Source organism: Ornithodoros turicata, chromosome 10 (assembly GCF_037126465.1).
Source record: "Ornithodoros turicata isolate Travis chromosome 10, ASM3712646v1, whole genome shotgun sequence".
NCBI classification, from domain to species: Eukaryota; Metazoa; Arthropoda; class Arachnida; order Ixodida; family Argasidae; genus Ornithodoros; species Ornithodoros turicata.
This window is the reverse complement of record NC_088210.1, coordinates 30,510,301-30,521,114: the sequence shown is the minus strand read 5'-3', so window position 1 is coordinate 30,521,114 and position 10,814 is coordinate 30,510,301. Positions and strand designations below refer to the sequence as shown.

General features: G+C 47.4%; 1 protein-coding gene across 1 annotated transcript; it reads right to left on the bottom strand.

Annotated features, from left to right (window-relative positions):
- Nucleotides 1-547: 547 nt before the first annotated feature.
- LOC135369838 (mediator of RNA polymerase II transcription subunit 1.1-like) lies at nucleotides 548-4,404 on the bottom strand. The gene has a single exon (XM_064603392.1). It carries the CDS (start codon nucleotides 4,035-4,037, stop codon nucleotides 1,215-1,217), a length of 2,823 nt encoding a protein of 940 aa, XP_064459462.1. The 5' UTR covers nucleotides 4,038-4,404; the 3' UTR covers nucleotides 548-1,214.
- Nucleotides 4,405-10,814: the final 6,410 nt, after the last annotated feature.

Genomic DNA, 10,814 nt, shown 5'->3' with positions numbered 1-10,814 from the left:
GGTATTCACACGAGCGACATCTCCCCGGAAGCGGAAGATGCGAAAAGCGTCATAGCTTTCTGCTGTCACGTGAGCACGAGCGCTCCACGTGTATCCTGTTACACAGCCACAAGATATTCCGTAGCAGACGACAGGAAAACACGCTGACGGTGTCGTCTGCGAAGTGTCGTCTGCTAAATGCGCAGTACGCCATTCCCGATATTCCGCACCGTGTGAATGCTCAACATTACACTGGACGGAACTTCGGCTCTGTGAGCAGTGTTTTCGCCTTTTCTTCTGCTAGAATATTCCTTGAGGATGTCGCTCGTGGGAATACACGGTTATCTTCAATCGTATATCTTCTACATACGTAACTTCTAAAGGTTGTCTAGTTTTCAGAAAAAGCATTGGGCGGCATACAAAGACACTGCACCTTACAATAGACACCCTGCAGGCTCCCCACAATAAACAATACAACCGCGCAGCCTGGTGACGATTTCACTTTAGAAATGGACGAGCCTGTTCCTTGCAACGACGCCGTTCACAAACATTGAATACCATTTGCGAATGAACTTTATATAGTTTATTCCAACAACATCATGTATATTTTATGTATATATTTATATATATATTTATGGATCTCTTTATATATCGCGCATTTATTCCTTCTGGTCGTAAAACTCTCGGAAACTGTACACGGTGAAGTCCTCTCGTCATATCTTTCTCAAAAAACCCGACATATGTACACAACCAACAATCACTTCTGCAAACAGGGGGCGCCGCTCCAAATAACGTTGACTATGCCTCGCGGCCAACAAATCCTCTACGGTGGCAACACTTTGGAAACACCACACCAATGACCTTGCGCGTTCAGATAATTCGTTAGGGTACTATGTACACACACCGAGTTCAAAGATCGATCTGCGGCTTTTTTTTAAACTAAAAAAATGAAAACACCCTGCTAAATAGGAGCGAGAGAGAATAAGAGACTCGCTAACCCTAAAATCCATCGAAAGTCGTAAGGACAACGGTTCCACTAAAAATATTCACATCGCTACACAGGCTTCTCACCAGGTGATGTCGACGCTCCATGACATGCCAACGCGGCACAGAGCAATACTAACGAAACAGGCGTTTCACACATATCCATTCCGATGGCCTTATTTATACACTATCGAGGTCTCTATAGGATAAAACGGAGCCTAAGAGTCTCACTGCACCGAGCCTGCGTCACGTCAGACATTCAACGAGTAGTAGACTATTCCTTGAGGCGTTTCCGTGACAGCCGGCGTCAATGTCTGTTGAACATGGTAGACAGAGTCTGAGGTCACTTTGGGAGAACTGGCGCCTTCAGGTACCCCTCGCTCATCTTTGGCGTTAGAAGCTGTCGTCGACGTTGCGGAAGATGCTGAGGACGTCGGAGGATACATGCGTCGTGTGCGTGTTAACGTGGCGATGTCTCCAGCAGAACCGTAGCTTCTCCGGTCCGCTCCCGAGGTGTGGGTTTCTTCTTCAGCTACTCGCGGCAGAAGCATTACTTTGACCTGTTGAGGCGTCTTGTGATTCGGCGGTAATGGCGAGAGGTCAACCGGGTGCGACCACGACAGGTGACTTCCAGGTACGTTGATGGCCGGGTGCCCGCTGATGTCCTTCGGTAGCTCCGTCTGCGATCCGAACCTCTGTCGTATACCTCGGACTGAGGGGCGGCGGGCGAATCCGAAAGACGGGTCTTCCTCCTCTTCCGAAAGACTGTACCGTTTTCGGATTCGTTCTGTCCGCTCCATGTCTTGCTGCACGAAACGTTCCAGTTCATCATGTTGACCAGGCGGGTTGGCGGGCGGTTGTGCTGGCTTCTGCGGCGGTGTCGGTGGTTGAGCTCGTTGTTGTTGTTGTTGTTGCTGTTGAGGCGGCTGTTGTGTTTGCTGTTGTGGTTGGGGTGGTAATGGACGAGGCGGGACGCGGTTCTGTTGGGGATGGTTCTCACCAGGGACTCGCCGGGTCATGCGATAATCTCGAGCGGCTACCGGTACCATAGTAGGAGATCCCCTGGCATCACTGAAGGTGGAAAAGGATGCGGGTCTTTGCTGGCCGACCAGTCCGTTCCTCTGGAAGAACGACGGGTGCGTACGAGTGTAGGCACTTGAGGGTAATGGTCGACCAGCGTCCTGGAGGAACGCTTCCTGAGGAGGGCCGTAGTACGATCCCACGGGACCTTTCCTTTCGGTGTCTCCATTATTGGGATCCCCGGGCGGGTTCTCGTCTTCAAGCGAGGTCAGCCATCTCAGCTTCTCGACTAAGGAAGACACTTCGCTGGAAGATGTCGGCGACTTGGCAAGGTTGGGAGTGGACACGAACCGCTTGCGCACGTCGGTCACCCGTGTCAAGCTTCTGCGCATCGCAGTTCTTTCTATGGTCTTTCGGACTTCCGAATTGGAGCACGGTATACCACCATATATGTCTTCTTCGGACAGATCTTCTATGGTGCATTTCATAATTCCAGAAGGTGACTCGCTCCGATCTTCTGTCGTGGAAGAAGACGGCGAGGAAGACGTCTCGGAAGACCTGATGGAAGCATCGCTGTCCTGTGAGTTTGAGCTGGACACAGAACTCGTATCGGAAGGACTTCTGTCTCCTACTATGAGCACTCGACTCCGGAATCCCTGGTACTTTCTGTTGCTCTCCTGAATATGCTCTTCGTTCTTTTTGCTCTCTTCCGCTGTCATCAGTATTATAGTGTCTTGAGAGTCGCCACTGGAATCGCTGTCATCTTGACGATCATCCGTCTTTATCCGAGGAGGACCTTCTTCGTTTAACATTTTCTCGTCTTCTTCTTCTTCTTGTTCCTCCACATCTATGTTGATTTCTTTGTCCTGAGACTTGTCGCACATTGTGCCTTCTAGAAGGATGTCCTGGTCGTGACCAGGCGGAAGCAGTTCTGACAAGTCAGCTTCCATGTCCCCATTACACTCCAACTGCTTCTTTAGCTCTAATAAAATGACTTCGTCTTCGTCCATGATGACGGGCGGGCTACCAGACACTTCGGGGTCTTCTTTCGTGTCTTCAACGCACGGTTCCTCTTCGACCACGGGTTCCGCTTCGACACTATCAGTTCTCGTTTCGTTTTCTGTGGTACTCATAACGTTTTCCTTAGGCACGTCATCTACCTTTAGTTCCTGCTCACGCGTTTGTACTTCATTAACAACCTGAGGATGAACCGCCTTCTGGGGTGACTTTTGACGAGGAGGCTCCTCCGGCGCTTCCTCGAGGTAAACTTTGATGTTCTCCACAACCTCCACCTGAACCCTCGTCGGCTCGATCACCTTAATTTCAGCACCTACCTTCTCCTGCCCACCAGCCGACGTCTGTGTCGTGGATGAAGCCTTTTGAAACCTTCCCTGAGGGACTAAAGAAGGAGGAGGGGGCGGTATCCTGCCCACCTCTCCATCCACGGACGCCTCCTTACGAAACGGCACAAGATACCCGCTCTCGTCCCGGTACCCGTCCGGAGGCTCGAACGGTAACAAGTCCCGGTACTCCGGGGGAGGCTCGTACATAGAACACACTTCAGCAAACGTCAGTTCCGCAGTCCGCACCACATAGAGCTGAGCCTCCGGGTACTCCTCGGAAAATACCGTAAGCGTATCGCTGAACCTGACCCGACATCCTCGTCGGGGCCGGTTCGGGTCACGCCGCTTCAGCAGAGATTTCAGCGGCTTTCGAGCTGCCTGATGTTCGCAGTGGCCGCGTATGAGGACCGGACAGCCGCACTGCGCTGAACAGTTGTTGGAGACATTCTGCTGCTGTTGCTGACGCATGTTGGACACACACTCCTTGAGGGCGGCGCGAATCTCGCCCCCGTCGCAGCCACAGCCTGCGAAGTGACACACGTTCCCGTTGGGCAAGAGCCGTTCCTCGGGCGGCGGGCGGTGCGCCATGGGGCCGCCGCTTCCAGCCCCGGTCGGGGAAGCCTTACCCTCGGCGCAGAGAATGCTGCCGCCGTTGCGAGAGGCAGTGGCGACGAGGCTAGCCTTTGCAGCCTCTTCGGGCTGCCGCCGCATCCTCTAGCGGCGCGTGGGAGAAAACGAAACTGATGCAATTCGCTCAGCCACTACAGTCTGTACAGAATCGAAAGCGTTTCTGTTTTGTAGTTCACTTTTCCGTGCGCGCTATTAATACGCGCACGTCCGGCGTGGGCGTTGCTCGGAGCTTCTTGTGTTTGCTTTTGTTAACACCAACGCTGCAGGCGCGGAACCATGTCGTATTGATCGGCTGTGCTTCTCTTCAACATAAATTCGCTGCCGCTCTTTGGTATAAATCGAACTATCTCCAAGTGCAATGCCGTCTTGAAGGAGCTCTAGAATGACCCGCGTGCAATAACATTTTTTTTTATTCTTCTTCCCGTTCTTCCCGAACGATCGATTAACTTTCAGGAAGATGACCAGATCGGGTTTCGGTTTTGAGGAGACCGCGTAGGTCGGCCCAGGCAAGTTACACTGGTGGGCTTCGGTGGCGACGATCGGCGGGTGACGTGGGCTCTTCGAAGGACCGTTGTATCATCGCGATCGAAGGCGACGTCCCGGCCGAGGGCATCTCTGTCAAGAGGCGCCTGGAGGTCGTTGCCATGGCGACAGGCGGCGTCCTTCGCTGTCCTCCTTCTCCTCTCAGTGTTCTTTTGGGACACAAACGTCGACCTGCAGAAGAAAAGTTTCCGATCAGGGACTGGTACATGGGAGAGAGCGTACGAGAGGTAAAGAATGGGATGGGAGAGCTCGGATGTCGGCGTAGGGTTAAGTTTTGCTTCCGTGGACTGTAGAGGTATGTTCGGCGGGAAGGTTGGATTGGATGAAGCTTTTTTTTTTTTTTTATTGATGGATTTTGTGTTATCTTAACACTAACCACTATAACCTAAGGGCGGTCGATGAAATAGGTGTCATGTATAGGAACGCAAGTGCGACGAAAAAAAAAAAGAAGAAAGGAAGGATAGAAAGAAATGAAAGGTAGAAAGGCACTGGTTGAACACCAACCGTAAAACAAGGTCTCCCTACCACATGCACCAAGGTTTTTAAACCAGACGGCTCAGTCTACACGAATGAAACCACGTGCCATTTGCAGTCGTGTATCGCAGACTTCAGTATTTTTTTTCATTGTACTATATTAATTAATTAGATAAGACTGGTTGGCTAACTTCGAAAATATTGCTTTAAGCGCCAATGTGCAAATTGTAAAGTTCTAAGCTGTAATTGGACCGGTGAAATACATTCCGCTTTTATATCACGTCCGCTGCAGTAGTCCGGGGTTCCCAAGCACGTAGGGAAAAGCACGGTAAGAAGAAAATTCAACAGTGAAGCCGTCTTTAATATACACAAGCTTTCATGCAGCAGGCAAAAGCAATCTAAAAGAGTGCGCCTTTAAAGCGTGCTTTCCCACAGCATCGCTCTCCTTGCGGGAAAGTATGCTTCCCGTGAGTAGTCTAGCGCTTTAACACTGTAAGCATAACAACGAAAGCGCTCCGACAAGTTGACAAGAGCGTGCGTTTATTAATATTTAAGTTTGTAAAAATACGTGTTAGTTTTAATAACGTTTAATAATGCATTTATTATTACTGCATTATATAACCAGCAACGACATCGGTCTGTGCAAGGCACCAGAATATTGCAAGACGCGCCTCAAACAGAATGTGCTGGTATATCAGAGAATATAAGATACTGGAGAATATGAAATGGCTCAGTAGCATGTATTAGACCGCATAGCATTTATTCATCAAAGGCCGCACAGTGCCGAGTTCACAGAGTGCACGCAGATGTAATGTTAATTACACTGGAGTCGCGATCTTGTATTCGGATTTTAGCGTACAAGCTTTCAGTGAACTGTATTTCATCACGTACTTGATGAAATACAGTTCACTGAAAGCTTGTACGCTAATAAAGAGTAGTTTCAGTGTTGTTATCTTTTTATCAGTTTTATTGACTCTATGTTCCCGCATTCTCCGATCCGCCGATGTGGTTGAAAAAGACAAATCAGTGATCTGATTGCGTCGCGACGCAGCTAAGAGGGGCTACACAACAAAGAGATGTGACACCACGCTTTAATGATGTGAATTGAATTGAAAAAAATAAAGAGAAAAAAGAAACACGCAGAGTAATTTACTACCTACCAAGGCTATGTTCTATGCAGGAAGGAATGTCTGTGCTCCTAATTGTATGCAGCTTGTTTCGTATGCATTAATCTCGACAGCAGATACGAGACGAAAAAGACAAAGTCGTGCTTCCCCATTCGGACGCTTTCTGTTGTCTTCCGTTGTCCCCACCGCGTGATTTACATACAACTGCGAGCATTAGAATAAGAATTAGAATTCCGGGCTATTCCAGGTAACAAAGTGTGTGTCCCCCGTGTTCGTTCCTTTTCGTCGATTTATTCTCCCGTGGCTGGCAACCGTGACGCTGTAGGAAGTTGCCGGATGAGCGTTTTTTTCTCTTTCGTCCCCGAGTAGTATGCGAGGGGCAACAAATAGGACGCGGACCGAAATGCAATCAGGGGAGAAAGCAACGGAGTATATGGAAATGAGAAAATCATTCGGACAGTCTAGACTGTTTCGCGTTCCGTGCTCAGTAACAAGGAGCCCGGGTCAAAGGGTTACATTCCTTGCTCTTTGCGAGATGACGCCATTACATACGCGAGTAAGCTATAAACAAGCCATGACAGAAAACCGTAAGTTAAAACAAAAGCGCATGCCCTGGCTCACTACAGCTTCGTATGTTTATTTATGCAACGGCAGCTCGCGGTCATCACGAGAGTGCTTACGACTACGCAAATACTGATGCAACACGGAAAGGAACTGTAGTGTTGCTTCAACCTAAGTCGTGTTTCAACCTATAGTTTCAACAACCATAGTCGTGTTTCAACCTAAGTTTCAACCTAAGTCGTGTTTCAACCTAAGTTTCAACCTAAGTCGTGTTTCAACCTATAGATTCAACAACTATAGTCGTGTTTCAACATATAGATTCAACAACTAGAGTCGTGTTCCAACCTAAGTTTCAACCTAAGTCGTGTTTCAACCTAAATTTCAACCTAAGTTGTGTTTCGACCTATCGATTCAACAACTCGTTCCAACCTCAGTTTCAACCTAAGTCGTGTTCCAACCTAAGTTTTATACCTAAGTCGTGTTTCAACCTATAGTTTCAACAACCATAGTCGTGTTTCAACCTAAGTTTTATACCTAAGTCGTGTTTCAACCTATAGATTCAACAACTATAGTCGTGTTTCAACATATAGATTCAACAACTAGAGTCGTGTTCCAACCTAAGTTTCAACCTAAGTCGTGTTTCAACCTAAATTTCAACCTAAGTTGTGTTTCGACCTGTAGATTCAACAACTCGTTCCAACCTCAGTTTCAACCTAAGTCGTGTTCCAACCTAAGTTTTATACCTAAGTCGTGTTTCAACCTATACTTTCAACAACCATAGTCGTGTTTCAACCTAAGTTTCAACCTAAGTCGTGTTTCGACCTATAGATACAACAACTGTAGTCGTGTTTCAACCTAAGTTTCAACCTAAGTCTTGTTACAACCTATAGTTTCATTAACTGTATAGTCGTGTTTCAACCTAAGTTTTATACCTAAGTCGTGTTTTAATCTATAGTTTAAACAACCGTAGTCGTGTTTCAACCTAAACTGCAACCTAAGTTGTGTTTCGACCTATAGATTCAACAACCATAGCGTTCCAACCTAAGTTTCAACCTAAGTCGTGTTTCAACCTATAGTTTCAACAACCAGAGTCCTGCTTCAACCTAAGTTTCAACCTAAGTCGTGTTTCAACCTAAGAACAGCGTCACCGACGCCTAATTAGAGCCTTATTGTATTCCTATAACCCTATATATTCGTATTACAATTAATATGAAAATAACCTTCGTCAAAAGTAAATATGACACGAAGAAATTCTACACACAACGTTTTGAACACTATATTTTGATTCTGCTGGTTAAATACAGGATGAATCGGCAATGCCATTCTTAGCTTGAAGTCGACCCACGACGCATACTGACCCCCATGTGCCTAAACTCCGAGCTAAAACGAGATAACAAGCTCAAGAGACGCCACACGCCGCATACACAACACGCAATAGTTTACACACCAAATCCATTCTTTCTGTGTATTCACACGAACGACATCCTCAAGGAAGATTCTAGTGGAAGAAAAAGCAAAAACGCTGCTCACAGAGACGAAGTTCCGTCCTGTGTTATGTTGAGCATTCACACGGTGCGGAATATTGGGAGTGGCGTAGTGCGCACCTAGCAGACGACACTTAGCAGACGACACCGTCACCGTCTTTTCCTGTCGTCTGCTACGGAGTATCTTGTGGCTGTGTCGCATTCCCCGCAGCGACAAGAGAATGCGAGAGGGTTGTACTGCTAGAACTAGTGCTGGAGGTGCAGGCGAAAAGAATGGACCCACAGTTTCGTCTCCTCGATCCATGACAGTTTGCTCACCAACAACGAAAGCCAGCCGTCCCCCGCAAGACACATCGAGCACCAGTGGGTTGCTGGAGTTCGGTTGGCTAGGTTCACGACACGCTTCAGCTGCTCACAATATGTCTCCGAATCCAAGAAGGGGAAAAGAAACAACAAGTCCCCCTTTTTTTGCCGTCTTTATTATTGTTAGATGCGGAAAGAATTGAAGAAGAAGAAGAAGAAGATGAGACGGACGGTTGGAATCATTGCGAGGAAAGCGGAATATGGAAATGTGACGTAATTAAATAAGAACACGAGCTGGGACATATCGGCACCCGCAATATACAGAGCCGTTTGCGGTGAACAAGTTTACTTTTACTTGCCGCGGCGAAGAACGTAAATAATAATAATCATAATTTTATTCTCGGTTCTCAACACATGATACAGTACTGTGCCGCCTAAGCCAAATGGCTCGTCAGCTGTGCCCAGCAATCAGACAGCGAGGATACCGCTGTAATTAGAAATAACGAATAATACTTAGAAATAACTAATAATAATACTGAACGAATACTGACGAGCACTGAATGATACTAATAATATTAGGTATTCTATTTTTCACAGGTGCCCACGAACAACAATTAAATAACAAGAAGTAACATAAAGTGCACAATAAACTACATTCTAAACACGTTATGTAGACTACGCTACAGCCTACGGAAACAAACAACAATATGCAGCCAAATAACAAACTTACTGATAAAAAATAATGATAAGAAGAATCATTTCCTAGCATTTTAGTTCCACCTATTTTAGACATTTTATCCCTTAGTAAGGAATGGTTCATCGAGAAATCAAGGTTGGCGCCACGAGACAACTGTGAATATAAACTGCTCACGTGACCAGCGTTCGTAGCAGCGCCGACAGCCAGTGCAGATCGCGCTGTTGCTGTAAAGCACACTTTCCCACAAGCTTTGTGTCAATGCGGAGAAGCTCGCTTGCCATAACATAGCATTTTCCAATTCGCGTACTCTCGAATCGAGTCAGGGAAGAATATTCCGAGAATCATACCTCTCTGCAAGACTGGCCTGCACTATAACAAGACCACTGCTACCTCTTAACCGTCACCCTTGACCTTAATGAGACGCACCGTCCGACGTATGTCTTGCCTTCCTCAATTTTAATCTTTCTCCTAGAAAGCTAACGATAACCGCCACGCAAGCTGACACCGTACACAACTGTTCCGGAGAGCTACTGGGTTGAGCTCTCTGGCTGACGGAGTGCGCTTGAATATTAGATTTCCTCGTTTCCTCGCAATCAAGGGGATATGCGCGCACGGAAGAGGGGAGGGGGGAATGGGACTAAGAGGGGGAGGAGGAGCATCCGGTGCGCTCTATTAATTCGAGCTCACAACGTTGCGTGTTTACGGTCGCTTGAGCGCCGGGGTTAGCCCCCCGGGGCGAGAAAACGGCGGCTGAGAATACTTTGACGCCTACGGGGAGATATAAACTCCACTAATACACCGACGACTGCGCGGGGAAGTTAACCTTTCGAGTAAAAAACGTGCGGCAGATGAAGATGGATTGTTGCACAAGGAGGAAATCAACCGTGTCTATAATGACGTGCAGGCGGCGCGATATATTTTATGCGAACTTCTTCACGGCTTCGCGCGCTTACAGCTAAATTACTTACGTTCATTATCGAGTGCCTGTTTCGTACCCCTGGCAGACGGTTTGTGGTTTAAATATTCGGCTTCGAAGGAATTATCAAATAAAATCGTAAATGAAGCTATATTGTCTGTTATTTCGCAATTTGATGCAATTAAGATTAATGTGGATTAGTTTTGCCCAGTTTCTCACTATCCAGCCAATTTCGTTATTGGCCAACATATCTAATTAAGAGGATGCATCTAACCAAATTAATCTTGCAAATCGGAAATGCGGAGGCATTATGTTCTCTTCTTCTTTTCTATTGTGTTATAGAGTGCAATTTTATCGTATCATGGTGTGATACAGGGCCGGCGATAAGGGGAGGGGGGGGGGGGCGAGTAAGGCGACCGCCTTAAGCCCCGCGCTTGCATAGGCCTCGCGCACGAAGCCCTCAACCAGGGATTACTTTTTTTACAGATCAAGTATGCACTTAATCGTGTGAAACAGGCCCCGCGATGTGCCTTTGCCTCAGGTCCTGCACACCCCTAGCACCGGCCCTGGTGTGATACTATGTACGAGTTCGTCACCACTGTCACGTGACATTGCGAAGCCCAGGTGTGCTAGATCTAGCTTTTCTCGTTTTCTTTTTTTCCTGTGACCACCGCCATCTTGTAGGTGGAAAAGGAACCAATCAAAATTGCACCGCGCGAGTCTCAATCAGTGATGCTACTAAACTGATGACGT

Coding starts and splice junctions, on each gene's coding strand:
- LOC135369838 (XM_064603392.1), bottom strand. CDS start 4,037: ATGCGGCGGCAGCCCGAAGAGGCTGCAAAGGCTAGCCTCGTCGCCACT.